At 47.1% G+C, this 19,996-nt stretch overlaps 1 protein-coding gene across 3 annotated transcripts in view; it reads right to left on the bottom strand.

Annotated features, from left to right (window-relative positions):
- DPP10 (dipeptidyl peptidase like 10) overlaps window positions 1-19,996 on the bottom strand; it is a 763,146-nt gene that overhangs the window by 27,545 nt on the left and 715,605 nt on the right. For all 3 annotated transcript variants that reach the window (XM_073563825.1, XM_073563827.1, XM_073563826.1), the window contains one exon: window positions 1,246-1,345. In XM_073563825.1, the coding sequence (XP_073419926.1) occupies window positions 1,246-1,345 (100 nt within the window). The remainder of the gene's footprint in view (window positions 1-1,245; window positions 1,346-19,996) is intronic.

The following is a 19,996-nucleotide window of genomic DNA, read 5'->3' as shown; positions in this document are numbered from 1 at the left end:
GGCCTATTATACTGTTTCTATTCTGTGGAAATTGATGCCACTTTAGTGGTGTGTGACAATTGTTTGAAATGTGGAGACTCCAAGTTGGGTCTCCATCTTGTGGGCTGCCTGTAGCACTAGCAGTACGGCTCCCAGACAGGCATGCCTGCACTTACTTTCAGTCAGGTACCTGTGTTACGACCCTTGCATTTTTCTACCAATAGTACTGCATGAAACTGATGTTTGTGCCATCTGAGTGTAGCTGGAAAAAAAATGAAGGTGTTGCATGAAGTATCAGGGTTCCCAGCTAGAAGGCTTTTCCTGGTGTCTGCCACTAATCTTAGCTGTTGGGAAGCTCTTTGTCACTCCTTAAGGTGTTGTGTATATGTTTGGTTTGGCCTCCCATTGAATCTAATGGGGTTCGGGTACGTTCGTGGAACCGATCGGCAAACGTCTAAATGTTCGGAGAATTGAATTGATCCGAACCTTGAAAGGTCTGCTCATCTCCTTAGTTCAGGTTGTTTGCAGGATTCCTGGTTTCATAATTCACTGTGTTTTCTATTGGTGAAAGATCCAGACTGCAGACGGCCAGAGCATCTTTCCAATTCTATGTTGAGGAACATTTTTATGGAATTTGTCCACAATTTTTAGCTGCAGTTTTTCACAGATCGATGACCTTCAGCCATCTTTGCTTCGGAGAGACTCTGCCTCTTACCCTTGGTCACATTACTGTGTATGCATGTGTATGTTCCTACGGTCAGTAAGCGCTGCTGGTTGGACGATGCGCACATCCGTAGCAGCCAGATGTTACAGTGTAGTGGATGGGATTTCAGAAAATCACTATGCGTGCACTGACGCCCGCGGATCACCTGTGGAGACGGACCTGCGGTGCATCTCTCCAGACTGCAGCATGTCTACCTTGCAGAGATGCAATGTAGGTGATTGTGCACAGTTCAGTGATCACATGGGAATCACCTGTGTTCAGAGGCGGCAGCCCTCCACATGGGTTTCATTTGTATCATGCATCTGTTCCAAACTTTTGTTAACCCTGTCCCACCTGTTTTCAGAGGTGCTGCAGTCATCAATTTGTAAAGTACCGTACTTAATTTTTTCAAATGAAACATGTCCAATGATCACCGTCTTATCTGTTCTGTGTGAGTAAAATATGCTGATTAGAGATATCCAAATCATTGCAGTCTTGTCTTCTTTACATTTCACAGAGTTCCAACTTTTTTTGAATTGGGTTATTATCCAAGGTTTACTCACCATATAACCTCATATCGGTGATCGGAGCAATTAAGGCTCCACATTGGAACAGCCTCTCATTGGCCTTTAGGATCATAGATGCAATGTAACCGCCATAACCCTGGAGGGAGAGACATAAGTCATAAGATCACCAAAGCAAGCAATGACAAAAGAACTTTCAGCTTTACATAGCTGGATTAGTCACAAGCTGCAGGCTGCACAGAATCACATGGTTTGGTGCAGAGATCCAATACGTTTCCCAGAACTCATAGAGTTCAATGTCCACACATTTATCCAAAATACTTCTGGTGAGTCCAGAATACTCAGCTGTTTGAAAATGAAATATCAGCCAGAACCCCTCCAGTGGGGAATGCATAACCAGAACTCCTATACTGGGTAACCCACAACCTGACTCCTACATTGGGAAACCGACATGCAGAATCCTACACTGCGCAACCTACAGGCAGAACCCTACACTGCGCAACCTACAGGCAGAACCCTACACTGGGTAACCTACAGGTAGAACCCTTACATTAGGGAACCTACAGCCAGAACTCCTACAGTGTGGACCAAGAGACATTACCCTACAATGGGGAACATACAGCCAGAATCCTACACTGGGTAACCTACAGCTAGATGCCTACAATAGGGAACCCATAGCCTGACCCCTACAGTGGGGAATTTACAAGCAGAACTCATACACTATGAACCTAGAGACATAACCCTACACTGGGAAACATACAACCAGAACCCTATAATGGGGAACCTACAGTCAGAACCCCTATAGTGGGAAACCTACAGCCAGAACCCTACACTGGGTAGCCTACAGCCATAACTCAGAGTGATGAACCTACAGCCTGACTCCTACAATGAGGAACCTACAGGCATAAACCTACACTGGGGAGCCTACAATCAGAACCCCTACAGTGGGTAACAAAGTCAGGACCCCTACAGCCAGAACTGGGGAACTTACAAACAGAACCTTACACTGGGGAACATACAGGCAGAACCCCTACACTGTGGAACCCACAGCCAGACGCCTACAATAGGGAACCTATAGCCTGAGCCCTACAGTGGGGAATATACAAGCAGAACTCATACACTGTGAACCTAGAGACATAAAACTGTAACGATAATGTAAAAATATCATATATGATGTAAGATCCCCCTGATGATCACATTTTCTAGAACAGTCAAGACTCTGCTATTCTCACACTGAACTATGCTATGTCAGTGTGGGGGCTTGACCCCCCTTCCTTTCCTCAGCTTGTCACACATTGCAGCTCTGTGTTCTCCCTCTGCCTGACTGTAATACGAAACTCCACTGTGAGCTCCTTTCTGCTCTCCCCCTCCCCTCCCGAAAGACTTAATTAGCCAAGAGACCCCCCCACTCCTCCCCCCCCATCACACATTGCAGCCTTGTGCCCGCAGATTCACAGCTTGTAACACTACACTCAATCCTTCCTGCTCTTCCCCCCTCCCTTCCGAGAGAATTTTCCTTTGTCTAAGCCATGTGCGTGGATATAAGTGTGGGAAATATTAAAGAGGCCGTAACTCGGACCCAACCAGGGACAGAAATATGAAAATTACATGTGTGCGATGTACGCTGACTCAGCTTCCTAGCCCTTGTTTTTCACAGTTCCAGAGCCAACAGAACCAGAGAAATGGATTTCTCCTAAACGGTGGGGAATAACTAGTTCGAGTTTGGTTTTAGATGAATGCCAGCGACAGGCTGGAAAAGATGATACTATGTGCGTTTCTATATGAGGTACCCTCTGCGAATTATGGTTATGATAAGTTTTTCAGCCAGATTGTAACTGTAAGAGCAGGGGAAGGACCGTCACCAGACAGCCCCTTTGGTGATGTCACAAGCCCAGACTTATAAGTCTGCAACCGAGCCCCCCTAGTTAGTTGCTGCTTAGGAGCTGTGCCACAAGACCTCATCCATGAACTATGATGTCTGGCTCCACCCCCAGCATGGTTCTGCCTGAAATAATCTAAGCAATATGTAAGTTTATCTCTCTTTTTAAATCCCTTTTATTTGAAGTTGCATTGTACATACTATTATTGTCTCATTTTGTAAAGTCTTTTTATCTTCTGTAAACACTGCCCATCTTTTGGGAATAAACTATAAAATTTGTTAGTTCTGCCTCCTTGCTCTGTGACGAATTCATACGTGCCTATAAGCTAATTACGCTACTGATTTGGGCTTGCTTCAAACCCCTCTATTAATTTTAAATATTAATCAGAAATCTGAAGCTGGTGGCAGTGAAGTGTGTTCTGGCTAGGTGGGTAGCGCTGGCAGTGACTGAGTGGGTTTTATAAGCTGATTGGGTGGCTGCGGCCAAAGCATTTATAACTTCCTCACTGTGGCAGTGGAGGATAACTAAAATAAACCCCCCTGTGGTAAATTCTTAGGGCAAGATTAGCTTGCTGTTTTTATCACATGGTGCCAGCGGTGGGATAACTAAGATAAGCCCCCCTGTGCCTGGGATAACCGTGTGTGGCCAAAGGTCACACGTACCCCTGTCCGTGACAGAAACATACAACCAGAACCCTATAATGGGGAACCTACAGTCAGAACCCCTACATTGGTGAACCTACAGTCAGAACCCTACACTGGGTAACCTACAGCCAGAACTCAGTGATGAACCTACAGCCTGACCCCTACAGTGAGGAACCTACAGGCATAACACTACACTGGGGAGCCTACAATCAGAACCCCCTACAGTTGGTAACTTAAAGTCAGGACCCTTACAGCCTGAAACCCTACAGTGGTGAACCTACAGCCAGAACTCTGCACTGGGAAACTTACAAACAACCTTACACTGGGGATCATACTAGACACACACAATATCCCATATATACAAATCTCATGGGAAAAATCCGAAGAGATCCCAAATAATAAAACCAATATTTTATTGAATAGTCATAATAAAATTAAAAATATTATAAAAGGCAAAATACTGCACAGGGGACACCAAGTCACAAATATCAATCAAGACGCTACTTATATACAAAGAACCATGCACTGGGTATAGTATAACTGCCAATACTAGGTAGAGAGAAAAACACTAATATGTCAATATTATGATCAGCAAAGAAATAAATAAACACAAGGAGCCATTATCATTGTATATGTTAGAGCATTACAGACATATAACTTATTGTGGTGATGTAATGAAATAATCATATATTTAAAGTAAAGAAAAATACTGTCAGTAGAAGTAGGTGGCAAAATGCGCGTCGGGGTGAGGGGACGCCGAGTGCACACACATCGCTCCTTATTGGTAAATATACCTTGCTATTTTTTTAGCATTTTCTATTTCCATGCGGCTGGGTATCGCCTTAAGGGATAGTTATAGGGGCCATTACCGCCAGTGTATACATGCCAATATGTTTATTTGATAACATTGATTTACTATGAGATTATACTGGAGTTGTCTCTGACAGTATTTTTCTTTACTTTAAATATATGATTATTTCATTACATCACCACAACAAGTTATATGTCTGTGATGTTCTGACATATACAATGATAATGGCACCTTGTGTTTATTTATTTCAGTGCTGATCATAATATTGACGTATTAGGGTTTTTCTCTCTACCTAGTATTGGCAGTTATACTATACCCAGTGCATGGTTCTTTGTATACAAGTAGTGTCTTGATTGATATTTGTGCCTTGGTGTTCCCTGGACAGTATTTTGCTTTTTATAATATTTTTAATTTTATTATGAATATTCAATAACATATTGGTTTTATTATTTGGGATTTCTTCGTATTTTTCCCATGAGATTTGTATATATGGGATATTGTGTGGGTCTATTCTGTTTGAAGTGCCCTATGTGATTCTGGACATTTATGTAATAATTACTGGGGATCATACTGCCAGAACCCCTCCAGTGGGGAACATACAGGCAGAATGCCTACACTGTGGAACCCACAGCTAGAATCCATACAGTGGGGAAACTAAAGCCAGAACCTCTACATTGGGGAACCTACAGCTAGAACTCCTGCAGTGGGGAACATACAGCCAGAACCTCTACACAGGGAAAACTACAGCCAGAAGCCTTCCAGTAAGGAACACACAGTCACAACCCCTACATTGGAGAACCTACAACCAGAACCCTACACTGGGTAAACTACAGCCTGACCCCTACATTGGGGAACCTACAGCCAGAACTCCTACACTGTGTAACCTACAGCCTGACCCCCTACAGTGGGGAATCTACAGGTAAAACCCTACACTGGGAACCTACAGCCATAACTTAAATTGGGTAACCTATAGCTTGACCCCTACAGTGGGGAACCTACCGGCAGAATGTCTACATTGTGGAACCTACAGCAAGAAATTGTACAGTGGAAACCTACAGCCAGAACCCTACAATGGGGAACATACAGCCAGAATCCCTACAGTGATGAACCTACATTCAGAACTCCTACAATGGGAAATCTACAACCAAAACCCATAGTTGGAAATCTACAGCCAGAACCCCTACAATGGGGAACCTACAGCCACAACCTTACAATGGGGAACCTACAGCTAGAATCCTCCAGTGCGGAACCTACATCCAGAATCACAGCTAGAACCACTAGACTGGGAAATACACGGCCAGAATCCATACAGTGAGGAGCCTGCATCCAAAATCACTACAGTGGGGAACCTACAGCCAGAAATCCTCTACTGGGTAACCTACAGATTGAACTTCTTAAACTGGGGAACCTACAGCTAGAAACCATACACAGAGGAACCAACACCTACAACGCATACAGCGGGGAACCTACAGCCAGAACCAATACAGTGGGGAACCAAAAATCAGGACTCCTACATTGGGGGAACCTACAGCCACAATCCCTATAGTGAGGAACCTACAGTCAGAACCTCCTACAGTGGAGAACTTAGAACCAGAACCCCTACACTGGGTAAAATACAGCCACAACCACTAAATTGGGAACCTACAATAATCCCTTCAATGGGGAAACTACAGCCAGAACTCCTCCAGAGGGGAACATACAGGCAGAAACCCTACAGTGGGGAACCTACAGCCAGAACATCCTACAGTGGAGGAACCTACAGCCAGACCCTCCTACAATGGGGAACCTACTGTCAGAACTGCTACAGTGGGGGAACCTACAGTCAGAAATCATACACTGGGTAACCTACAGCAAGAACCCCTACAGTGGGGAACCTACAGTCAAATTGCCTACAGTGAGGAACCTTCTAAAGTAGGCAACCTAGAGCCAGACCTCCTCCACTGGGTAACCTCCAGCCTAATCAATAAAGTGGGGAAACTACAGACAGAATTCCTCCACTGGGTAACCTACAGCCAGAACCCATACACTGGGGATCATATAACCAAAACCCTTACACAAGGGAACCAACACCCAGAACCCATATTGTGGGGAACCTATAATCAAAATCACTACACTGGTGAAATTACAGCTAAACCCCTACAGTGGGGAACCTGCGCTCAGAACTTCTACACTGAGAAACACACAGCAAGAATGCCTACAGTGGGGAACTTACTCCAGTGGAGAACCTACAGCCAGAACCACGTAACTTGGGAACCTACAACCAGATTCCATATAGTAGGAAACCTACAGCCAGAACCTACTACAGTTGAGAACCTACAGCCAGAACACATACCCTGGAGAACTTACAGCCGAACCCCTAAACTCGGGAACCTATAGCCAGAATCCCTACAGCGTGAACCTACTGCAAGAACATTCTACAGTGGGGAAATCTACAGCCAGAATCTCCTACAGTGGGGGAGTCTACAACCAGAAACTCCTACAGTGGGGAACCTACAACCAGAAACTCCTACAGTGGGGAACCTACAGACAGAATCCATGCAGTAGGGAACCTACAGCAAAATCAACCGACGGGGGAACCTCCTAAAGTGTGGAACCTACAGCCAGAACCCCACACAATGGGGAATGTATATCTAGGAACCCAAACAGTGGGGAACCTATAGCCAGAGCCCATACAATGGAAAACCTACAGCCAGAACCCCAACACTGGGGAACATACAGCCAGAATCACTAAACTGGGAAGCCAAAATCCCTAATGGGGACCCTACAGCCAGTACATCCTATAGTAGGGAACCTACAGCCAGAACCTGCTACAGTGGGGAAATTACAGCCAGAACCCATACAGTGGGGAAAGTCCTACAGTAGGGAACCTAGATCCAGAATTCTTATACTGAGTAACCTACAGCCTAATGCACACAGTGGGGAACCTACAGCCAGAACTCCTCCACTGGGTAGCCTACAGCCAGAACCCCTACAGTGGGGCACCGACAGCCTAATCCAACTACAGTAAGGAATATACAGCCACAACCCCTTGTACACTGAGGAACGTACAACCAGAATCCCTACTATGGTTAACCTACAGACGGACCCCTATAGTGGAGAACCTACAACCAAAACCCCTTAAATGGGGAAACTACAGCCAAAACCATTAAACTGGTAAAGCCAAAACCAAAATCCCTACAGTGGGGAGCCTACAGCCAGAATATCCTACAATGGGGAATCTACAGCCAGAACCTCCTACAGTGGGGAACCTGAAGCCAGAACCACTACACTGGGGAACCTACAGTCAGAAATCCTACATTGGGTAACCCACAGCCATAAAACCTACAGTGGAGAAACCACAGCCAAAACTCATACAGTGGGGGAAGTCCTACAGTTGGGAACCTAGAGCCACAACTCCTACAACTGGGGAAACTACAGCCTGAACCCATAGGGTGGGGAATCTACAGCCAGAACCTCTACAATGGGGAACCTACAGCCAGAATTCCTACAGTGGATAAGCTACAGCTATAACCCAGTGGGAATCTTATAGCCACAACCCACACAGTGGAAAATCTACAGCCATAAATCCTACAGTGAGCAACCTACAGCCAGAACCCTTACAGTAGAGAACCTACAGCCAGAACCCCTACAGTAGGAAACCTACAGCCAGAACTCCTACACTAGGGAACATACAACCAGAACCTAGAACCACAACCCCTGCAGTGGGGAACCTAGAATCAGAGCTTCTAAAGTGGGCTTACAGAGGGGAAACTACAGTCAGAACTCTTCCAATATGGAACATACAGGCAGAATCCATGCACTGGGAAACCTACAGCCAGAATCTACACACTGGGGAAACTACAGCCAGAAATTATACAGTGGGGCACTTACAGGCATAATCATACATTGGGAACCTACAACCATAATCCTACAGTGGGGATCCTACAGCAAGAACCCCCCTACAGTAGAGAACCAACAATTGGAACACCTAGAGTGGGGAACCCACAGCAACCCCTACAATGGGAAAATTCCACCAGGAAACCGAACCCTACACAGGGAAAACTACAGCCAAAACCCCTCTAGTATGAAACGTACAGGCAGAACCCCTACACTGGGGAACCTACAGCTAGAAGCTATACTGTGGGTAACCTGCAGTCATAACCCCTTCAGTGGGGATCCTACATCCACAACCCATACATTGGGGAAACTACAGCCAGAAAACCTACAGTGGACAACCTACAGCCAGAACCCTAGATTGGGGAACCTATAGCCAGAACTCCTACAGAGGAGAAACCTACAGCCAGAATTCCTACACTGGTGAAACTACAGCCACAACTCCTAAACTGGGTAACCTGCAGCCTGACCCCAACAGTGGGGAACCTACAGGCAGAATGCCTACATTGGGGAATCTATAGCCAGAAATTCTACAGTGGGGAAACTACAGCCAGAACCCTACACTGGGAAACATTGAAGAACCCTACATCGGGGAACCTTGAGCCAGAACCCCTACAGTGGGGAAACTACAGGCAGAACGCCTAAAGTAAGGAAACCTACAGCCAGAACCCTATACTGGGGAACATACAGCCAGAATCCCTAGAGTGATGACCCTACAGTCCTAACTCCTACAATGGGAAACCTACAGCCAAAACCCATAGTTGGAAATCTACAGGCAGAACCCCTAAAATAGTTAACCTACAGCCTGATCCCTACAGTGGGTACCTACAGCCAGAATCTCTATTGTGGGGAACCTCCAGCCAGAACCCCTATCATAACACTGAGGAAACTACAGCCAGAACCCCTCCAGTGGTGAATATACAGCCAGAACCCCTACAGTAGGGAACCTTAAAGCAGTGAGACTATGGAACTCTCTGCCATATGATGTTGTAATGAGTGATTTCCTACTAACATTTAAGAAGGGACTGGATGCCTTGAAAAGTATAATATTACAGGGTATATTCACTAGTTTCCTTGATATTGAGTTGATCCAGGGAGCTAGTCTGATTGCCGTATGTGGAGTCGGGAAGGAATTTTTTTCCCCAATGTGAAGCTTACTGTTCGCCACATGGGTTTTTTTTTGCCTTCCTCTGGATCAACATGTTAGGGCAGGTTTAGGACAGGCTATGGGGTGAACTAGATGGACTTAAAGTCTCCCTTCAACCTTAATAACTATGTTACTATGTTACATCCAGAGCCTCCTATAGTAGGGAATCTACAGCCAGAACCTCCTACTCTGGAGAACATACAGCCAGAATATCAACAGTGGTTAAAGCCCCCCGTTACACACTGCGATATCGCTAGCAATATCGCTGTAAAGTCACCGATTTTGTGACGTTGCAGCGAAATTGCTAGCAATATCGCTGCATGTGATACTTACCTCCGACCGGCTCCCCCGCTGCTCATCATTGGTCGCGCGAGAAGGTCCTGGATCATTTCTCGTCGGCCACTTCCTGCTGCGCTTCCTGTGGCGCCGACGAGCGAGGCATGGACGCGGGTGGGAGGACGTCAGGATCGCCGCGTCTGACAGGTAAGTAGCGACCCCCGACGCCAGCGATGTCGCTGGTGAGACCTGCCTGTGTGGCAGCTCACTAGCGACCACTTAGCGATGCACCAGCGATCCATATCGTTGTCGGGATCGCTGGTGCATCGCTATGTGTAACGGTACCCTAACCTACAGCCTGATCCCTACAGTGGATACCTACAGTCAGAATCCCTATTGTGGGGAACCTACAGCCAGAACCCCTTAACTGGGGAGACTACAGCCAGAACCACTGAACTGGGGAACATTTAGCCAAAATCCCTACAGTGTGAAACCTACTGTAGGGATTACTGCGACAGTGTGGAGCCAGAAGACCACAGCATCTGATTGCTCCTGAGAAGAAATACTTCTTCATTTTAAATGTGTTTATTCCTTCTGGCAGAACAGGGGTTAATTGGCCATGTTGAAAATCCTGTGCTCACAACTGAGCTCGGTTAGCCACTCCTTTCCCCTTTCTAATCTGGGCTCTGTTACAATTCCTTGTCAGAGTTAGCATTTGCTGCATGGCTAAAGGAGGGAGAGACGTTCTTATGAGAAAGAGAGTTGGAGGAGTTATCTGTGATTGTTGCTTGGTTTGTATGTGTGGTAATTCCCTATATGTGGCATTTCTCTGTTATATGTGAGTGAATATTTTATATACCTGGAGTGTCATGATCCAGGACGGGGTTTTGTCTTTGGCCCGTCCTGGTCAGACAGGGGTTAATTGTTTCTGCCTCTCTCTGGCAGAGGGCGGCTATTTAGTGGCCACTCGACCTAGGTCCGGTGTCAGTTATATATACGTGTGCCTTGTGCATGATAACCTGTTGCTTGCTTGGTTTTGATCCGGTTCCGTCCCTGTTACGAGTTCTGCCTGTCCCCCTTGTACTGCGCTACCTTCTCTGTGTATAACTCTCTGCCTGTGACTTGACTATTCTCTGCTCATCCCTCTGGTACCGCACCGCCCTCTGTGTGACCTCTGCTTGTCTGACCTGCGTTTCCCTCTCCTCTACTACAGTATCCCTGCAGTTAGTATATTACATCATCTGCAGCAGTAGGACGCTAAGTCCCGGCCCCTGCAGTCACATGATCATAGGTCCTTGTACTCCTTACTACTTTCAGTGTCGCAGGTCCTGTCTACTTGAACTTTCACTGCAGTATCGGACCCCGGGCCCTCCCGTAGTGTGGGTAAGTCACCCTGCTCAGCCGTGGCAGTTTGCCGACGCTGACAGGATCCTGACATTATAACTGACCGTTACCTCTTTGTTTTTTTTCCCTTCTCCTGTGTGTGTGATGGATCCTATGCATGCTTTCTGAGCAGGTAAAGCACCTGTCTCAGATGTCTCAGAAACTCATTGGGGAACGAGTCCTGGCTCAGTCTCAGCAGCTGATCGCTGACACAGTGCAGGGGGTTTTATCATCGGGGGCTCAGGATGTTACATTAGTTTCCCCTGAGTCCCCGGTTAAATTACCAGACACCTTTTCTGGAAATAAAAAGGAATTTAAAGTTTTCAAGGAGGGCTGTAAGCTTTTTTTCTCATTAAGACCGCACTCTTCTGGGGATGAAAGTCAGAGAGTGGGGGTCATTGTTATGGGGAGTCCCCCAGGCTTGGGCTTTCTCCCTTCCGACCACTGCCCCTGAGCGTATGACTGTGGATGCATTTTTTGAGTCCCTGAGGCATATTTATGATGAGCCTGATCGGGTGCGTATGGCTGAGGACATGGTGATGAGTGTATGTCAGGGGAAGCACTCAGCCGAGTGGTTTTGCTCAGAGTTCAGACGCTGGGCTGCTGAGGTCTTCTGGGATGATGCCGCCCTCCGGGGCTTGTTCCGTAGAGTCCTGTCTGAACATCTGAAAGATGCCTTGGCACTCCACCCTCCACCTGATTCTCTGGAGGATGCTATGACACAGGCCGTCCGAATGGATCGCAGGCTATGGGCGAGAGGAGTGATGCCGATTGAGACCCCGTTATTCTCCCAAGGAAGGGGAGCCAGTCCTACATTGGAGACCATGGAGATGGGGACCATCGACCTCAAAGATAAAGAAAGGAGACGACGGCGCTTTGGAAAACTGTGTTTTTACTGCGGTGATTCTGGACATTGGAAAAAGGACTGCCCACCGACTAACAAGCGGCTGAGTCTGGGTGATCATCTTGGAGGTCACTCAGACTCTCAGGTACCCCTTTCTTCATTTTCTAAGATACTGTTAAAGGTGGAACTTGGGGTTAAGAACTGTTTTTTCCCTACTTCAGCTTTTGTGGACTGTGGGTCATCTTTGAACCTGATTGACTCCAAGTTGGTGGCCAGCTGTAGATTAGGGACAGTTATGTTGGAGACTCCTATAAAAATAATGGCTATTGATTCTACACCTCTCACCAAGGACGGTCTCCATTCTGGTTTCTGAGGAATTCACCCTCAGGGTGGGGGCCCTTCACCAGGAGCGTATGTTTTGTTTTGGATAACCGCTCTGCTGGCCTGGTGTTAGGGTTTCCCTGGTTGCAACGGCATAACCCGATTATTGACTGGGGTTCCCGGGATATTGTTAAATGGGGACCTAATTGTTTTGAAAGATGTCTTGCTACTGTGTCTGTGTCGTCCGTTGGTCTGAAAGGTATTCCGTTATACCTGAAGGACTATACGGACGTTTTCTCCGAAAAAGAGGCTGAAGTTTTACCACCACACCGCCCATTTGATTGTGCCATTGACCTGGTTCCAGGTGCTAAATTGCCCAAGGCCCGCTTGTATAACATTTCGGGTCCCGAGTGGGCTGCTATGAAAGAATACATTTCCGAGAGTCTTCGTAAAGGACACATTCGTCCTTCTGTCTCTCCCGTGGCGGCGGGGTTCTTTTTCGTAAAGAAAAAAGACGGTGGTTTGCGCCCATGCCTCGATTTTCAAGAGTTAAACAAGATAACTGTGAGAAATACTTACCCCCTCCCACTTATTCCTGATTTGTACAGCCAGTTGTCTGGGGATAAGTGATTTTCGAAATTAGATCTACGGGGAGCATGTAACCTTATTCGGGTCCGGGAGGGAGATGAGTGGAAGACTGCTTTTCTCACTACTGAAGGGTTGTTTGAGAATTTGGTCATGCCTTTCGGTCTGACCAATGCTCCAGCAGTCTTCCAAAATTTCATCAATCGTGTTCCCTGATTTTATTGGACGTTTTATGGTTGTGTATTTGGATGACATACTTATCTACTCACCTGATAAACAGGCTCACATTGGTCATATTCGGGCAGTTCTCCAAAGGCTCCGGGAGAACTGTCTCTTTGCTAAGCTAGAGAAATGTTTATTTTTTGTTCAGGAACTGTCTTTTCTGGGATTCATTGTGTCTGCTGAGGGATATCGCATGGATCCAAATAAGGTGCAGGCCATTGTCGATTGGGTTCAACCTTGTGATTTGAAGGCTCTGCAGCGTTTCCTAGGATTCGCTAATTATTATCGCAAGTTTATAAGGGGGTTCTCACACGTAGTTAAACCTCTCACAGATATGACTCAAGGGGGCCGATATCAAGAAATGGTCAGCCGCAGCGATAGCGGCGTTTCAGTTTTTAAAAAAATGTTTCATGTCTGCTCCGGTTCTTATTCAACCGGACCCGTCTGAACCATTTATTGTTGAGGTGGATGCCTCAGAGTTGGGGGTGGGGGCGGTGTTGCCTCAAGGACCCGCCACTTTGACTAATTTGAGACCCTGTGCCTTTTTCTCTAAGAAATTCTCCCCTGCAGAGAGAAACTATGATGTTGGGAATCGAGAACTTCTGGCCGTGAAGTTGGCCTTTGAAGAATGGAGGCATTTTTTGGAGGGGGCTGTCCATCCTATAACCGTAATTACGGACCACAAGAGCCTAGCTTACATTGAGTCAGCTAAAAGGTTAACTCCTTGACAGGCTAGATGGTCACTTTTTTTTCCCGATTCCAGTTCTCCATCACTTTTCGGCCGGGATCCAAAAATGTCAGAGCTGATGCCTTGTCACGCAGTCTGGATCCGGTGTCCCCCCCCCGAACCTCCATCCTCCATTCTTCAGCCTGGGGTGGTGGTGGCAGGTATTTCTAATGTGTTGGAGCGGGAGATTCAGGAAGCTCAGTCTCTTGCCCCTCCGGCTAAGCCGGTGGATAAACTTTTTGCACCAGCTCAGTTTTGTCTCAAGGTCCTTCGGGAGTTCCACGACTCCGTTCTGGGTGGACATCCAGGGATCTCGGCTACCCGAAAGGCCATCGCTAGGATATTCTGGTGGTCTTCTTTAGCCTCTGTTGTTGGGGAATTTGTGTCTGCTTGTGGTGTATGTGCCCGTGCGAAAACCCCCCATAACCGGCCGGCTGGGGAATTGGTGCCACTGCCAATTCCTGATATACCATGGACCCATTTGTCCATGGATTTCATCACCAATCTTCCCCCTTCCAAGGGTAATACCGTCATTTGGGTAGTGGTGGACAGGTATAGTAAGCAGGCACATTTTGTACCCTTGGCGGCTCTACCTAATGTGGAAACGTTGTCCAGATTGTTTGTGGAGCATGTGGTACGGTTGCATGGGGTACCCTTGAATGTGGTGTCTGATAGGGGGGTACAATTTGTTTCCAGATTTTGAAGGGCATTTTGTAAGAGGTTGGGTATTGGTCTGTCTTTTTCATCCGCTTATCATCCAGAGACTAATGGGCAGACTGAGCGGCGGACCAATCAGTCTCTGGAGCAAATTCTGCGTTGCCTGACTTCAGCCCGACAGGATGATTGGTGTACTGCATTAACTTTGGCCGAGTTTGCGTTTAACAACCGCAGTAACCAGTCTACGGGTACATCTCCCTTTTTCTGGGTTTTATCCACATTTTGGAGAGTTCTCCCGTTTGGACTCTGGGTGTCCTGGGGCGGATGAGACTTACCAGCGGTTAGGGGAGGTATGGCGGGAGGTCCAGAGTAACATTACGAAGGCTCAGGCTAAATATAAGTTTTTTGCAGACAAAAAACGGTCCGTGGGGCCGGTGTTCCAGGTTGGGGATGAGGTATCGTTGTCTACCAAGAATATAAGGCTCAAGGTCCCCTCTGCGAAGCTTGGACCTAAATTTATTGGTCCCTATGAAATGACTGAAGCGGTTAACCCGGTGGCTTTTCGGTTGCGTCTCCCGCCGTCTCTACGGATCCCCAATGTATTCCATAGGGCCCTTTTGAAACCTGTGGGGTCCTGTGGGGAGGGATCATTGTCTTCCCCGCCACCTGTTCTGGTAGATGGGCAGTCTGAGTACGAGGTGGAACGAATTATTGACTCTAGGTTGGTCCATCGTGCTCTTCAATATCTTGTGCATTGGAGAGGCTACGGTCCTGAGGACCGGTCGTGGGTTCCTGCCCGATCGGTTCATGCGGATCGGTTGGTCTGGGCCTTTCATGCCAAGTATCCTGAGAGACCCGGGGGTCCAGTGGCCTCCCGTTGAGAGAGGGTTAGGCTATGTGCACACGTAACGGAACTCTCGCGGAAGTTACCGCGAGAATTCCGGAATTCCATTCCGCGGGAAAATCGCATTTTAAATTCCCGCGGAAAAACTAGCATTTTGCAGGCGTAATTAGCTTGCCGAATGCTAGCGTTTTTCAAGCGATCGGTAGCATCGCTTGGAGAACTGATTGACAGGTTGTCACACTCATCAAACATAGTGTTTGACGAGTGTGACCAACTTTTTACTACTGAGGCCGCCTATGCAGCATCAGTAGTAAAAGATAAAATGTAAAAAAAAATATAAAATGGTGTTATTCTTACCTTCCGACGTCCCGCGCAGCCGTTCCCAGTAATCCTTTGCGAAAATGCCCGCGATGACGTCCGTTCTCGCGGGATCGCGACATCTCGCGGTAATTCGCGATGACGTCGCGCGAATGACCGCGAGACTTTGCGATCCCGCGAGAACGGACGTCATCGCGGGCATTTTCGCAAAGGATTACTGGGAACGAGAGCATGGAGAGAGGCGGGAAGGCTGCGCGGGACGCCGGAAGGTAAGAATAACAATATTTTTTATTTTAAATTCTATTTTTTACAGGGATATGGTACCCAAAGCCCAGAGGACAGCCTCCTCTCCTCCGGACCGTGGGTACCATCCGCAATTGTTCTGCTTACTTTCCGCATGTTGTGCACAGCCACATGCGGGTAAGCGGAACAGTGCATTCCTATGGGTGCGGGATCGCCGCGATTCCATAAAATAATGAGCATGCTGCGTTTTTTACTGCAAAGCGATTCCGCCGCGGTGAAAACCGCAGCATTAGCACAGCATTGTGGAATCCCATAGGAATGCATGGGATGCTTATTTTTCGTGGCAAAATCGCGTGGTTAAAACTGCCGCGAAAACGCGAAAAAAACGCCACGTGTGAACTCAGCCTACCTGTCATGATCCAGGACGGGGTTTTGCCTTTGGCCCGTCCTGGTCAGACAGGGGTTAATTGTTTCTGCCTCTCTCTGGCAGAGGGCGGCTATTTAGTGGCCACTCGACCTAGGTCCAGTGTCAGTTATACTCCTGCCCTCGGCTGAGTTAGTTGACCTCTTGCATACGTGTGCCTTGTGCCTGATAACTTGTTGCTTGCTTGGTTTTGATCCGGTTCCGTCCCTGTTACAAGTTCTGCCTGTCCCTCATGTACTGCGCTATCTCTCTGTGTGTGACCCTCTGCCTGCACTGCGCCGCCCTCTCCGTTTATGACCTCTGCTTGTCTGACCTGCGTTTCCCTCTCCTCTACTACAGTATCCCTGCAGTTAGTATATTACATCATCTGCAGCAGTAGGACGCTATGCCCCGCCCCCTGCAGTCACATGATCGTAGGTCCTTGTACTCCTTACTACTTTCAGTGTTGCAGGTCCTGTCTGCTTGAACTTTCACTGCAGTATCGGACCCCAGGCCCTCCCGTAGTGTGGGTAAGTCACCCTGCTCAGCCATGGCAGTTTGCCGACGCTGACAGGATCCTGACATGGAGTTTTCTGTTAACCCTTGTTTGTGTTGCCTTGTTTGTTGGGTTGGTGTACTACAGTGCACAATAGTGCCCCTCTTCCCTGGGTGGGGGTAGAAAACAGATGGAGGGCTAACTCAGGAGATAAGGCCCTGGCTTCTTCACCTTCAAAAGTATCCCTGGGAGTAGGGCGAGCTAGGGCACCCCCTAGTGTTAGGGATAGGGAAGGAACCCCTGGTCCCAGGTCACCCGACACTGTGTTGTAACACCTACAGCCAGAACAAGAACCCTACACTGGGGAAACTGCAGCCAGAAACCTTCCCGTAAGGAACATACAGGCAGATCCCCTACACTGGGGAACCCACAGCCAGAACGCATATAGTGGGGAACGTACAACCAGAACCCCTACATTGGAGAAAATACAGCCAGAGCTCCTACAGTGGGGAATCTACAACCAGAACCCCATACTGGGGAACATACAGCCAGAACCCATCAAGTTAGAATACCTGCAGTGGGAATTATACAGCCACAACCTATACACAGGGTGAGCAAGAGCTATATCTTCTAAACTGGCTATCCTACAGCCTGACCACTACAGTAGGGAACCTACAGCCAGAATCATTACGGTGGTTAACCTACAACCTGACCTCTACAATGGGTACATACAGCCAGAATTCCTTTACTGGGGAACCTACAGCTAGAACCTCCTACAGTGGGGAACCTACAACCAGAAAGCCTTAACTGGGGAAACTACAGCCAGAACTAAACTGTGGAACTTACGGTCAAAATCACTACAGTGGGGAACCTACAGATAACATTCTACAGTGTTGAATGTACAGCCAGAACCCCTACAGTGGGAAACCTTGAGCCAGAACCCCTACAGTTTGGAACCTACAGCATGAACAATTACAGTGGGGAATCTACAGCCAGAAAACCCCTACAGTGGAGAACCTAGAGCCAGAAACCCTCCAGTGGGGAACATACAGCTAGAACTCCTACACTGGTGATCAGACAGCCACAACTCCTAAACTGGGTAACATGGAGCCTAACCCCTACAGTGGGGAACCTATAGGTAGAATGCTTACATTGGGGAACCTACATCTAGAACTACTACAGTTGAAAACCTACAGCCAGAACCCTACACTAGGGAAACTACAACCAGAAACCTTAACTAGGGAAGGTTCAGCCAGAACCCCTATAGTGGGTGTGAAGATCTGAGGATGTAGCTTGTAATAACAACTTAGGCAGGTTAATGATGCAACCATTTTTTATACCCTATATCCATGGTTTTACAACAATTCCGGGTAGATGGCCCATATAGATTGCCCCAGTCCACAAGATCCCCTCCCCGGTGGCGGTAGTCCTACTGCCCTCTTTCCAGGCGATACGCACTGGTCTCCCAACTTTTGGTTGGCCCACAGATTTCATATCTCCTGCCAGTATAGTATGTAGTCACAGTCAACGCTCCCCTAGACAACAGGTAACAACGGAAAATATGTACAGCAGCAGCAGTCCTTGAGAAAGTTCCTGAAATCGAGACGGCAGATCCTCAACAGTAGCATGCGTGTCCAACCTCTACAGGCCATCCATCCATGTACTCCAGGACCTCATCCTAGATCCTCTCCCTTTGATGTCACTCTCCTCACTCACTGAATAAAAATGTGACTTCTTCCTCCCTCCCCCTTAAACATTTTCTTTTAACTCAAAGATTGAAAAATATTCTAGATCCCATCACCTAGAGTTTCATGCGAGACTCCCTGTGGTGACTGCTCTCCCCTTCCACACAATGAGCCTAGTGGCTAGGAAAACAATGGCTTGACACCTCTGAGATACAGTTGTGCTCAAACGTTTACATACCCCGACAGAATTTTTGCTTTCTTGGCCTTTTTTCAGAGAATATGAATGATAACACCAAAACTTTTTCACCCTAACCCTAAGCCAAACATCCAAATGACCCCAATCAAAAGTTTACATACCCCATTTCTTAATACCATGTAATGCCCCTTCTAACATCAATGACAACTTGAAGTCTTTTGTGGTAGTTGTGGATGAGGTTCTTTATTTTCTCAGATGGTAAAGCTGCCCACTCTTCTTGGCAAAAAGCTTCCAGTTCCTGTAAATTCTTGGGCGGTCTAGCATGAACTGCGCACTTGAGATCTCCCCAGAGTGGCTCAATGATACTGAGGTCAGGAGATTGAGATGGCGACTTCAGAACCTTCACTTTGTTCTGCTGTAGCAAATGACAGGTCGACTTGATCTTGTGATTTGGATCATTGTCATGTGGGAATGTCCAAGTACGTCCCATGCGCAGCAGTATTTGCATTCATCTTTCCTTCAACTTTTAGCAAGATTCCTGTGCCTTTGTAGCTTACACATCCCCAAAACATCAGCGATCCACCTCCGTGCTTTACAGTAGGAAAGGTGTTCCTTTCATCATAGGCCTTGTTGACCTCTCTCCAAATGTAACGTTTATGTTTGTGGCCAAAAAGTTCAATTTTGGTCTCATAACTCCAAATTACCTTCCAGAAGTTTTGAGGCTTGTTTCTGTGCTGTTTTGCATATTGTAGGCGAGATACATTGTGGCATTTGCACAGTAATGGCTTTCTTCTGGCGACTCGACCATGCAGCCCATTTTTCTTCAAGTGCCTCCTTATTGTGAATCTTGAAACAGCCACACTGCTAGTTCTTAGAGAGTCCAGTATTTCTGCTGATGTTGTGGGTTTTTTCTTTTCATCCAGAACAATTTTCCTGGCAGTTGTGGACGAAACTTTTGTTGGTCTACCTGACCATGGTTTTGTTTTTTCAGAGTCCCTGATTTTCCATTTGTTAATCACAGTTTGAATGCTGCTGACTGGTAAGATTAATTCCTTGGATATCTTGTTGTATCCCTTTTCTGCTTTATACAGTTCAACTACCTTTTCCCGTAGATCCATTGACAATTCTTTTGCTTTCCCCATGACTCACAATCCAGAAACGGCAGTGGCTGGATGAAAGATGCAAGAGTCTGTCTGGAAGGCAGAAACTCACTCAGATTTTATGCGCACACTGAT

The sequence above is a fragment of the Dendrobates tinctorius genome, unplaced genomic scaffold (genome assembly GCF_039654945.1).
Source record: "Dendrobates tinctorius isolate UK_male_01 unplaced genomic scaffold, ASM3965494v1 ptg000403l, whole genome shotgun sequence".
NCBI lineage: Eukaryota > Metazoa > Chordata > Amphibia > Anura > Dendrobatidae > Dendrobates > Dendrobates tinctorius.
The sequence above is the reverse complement of the archived record's forward strand: the minus strand, read 5'-3'. Positions and strand labels throughout refer to the sequence as shown.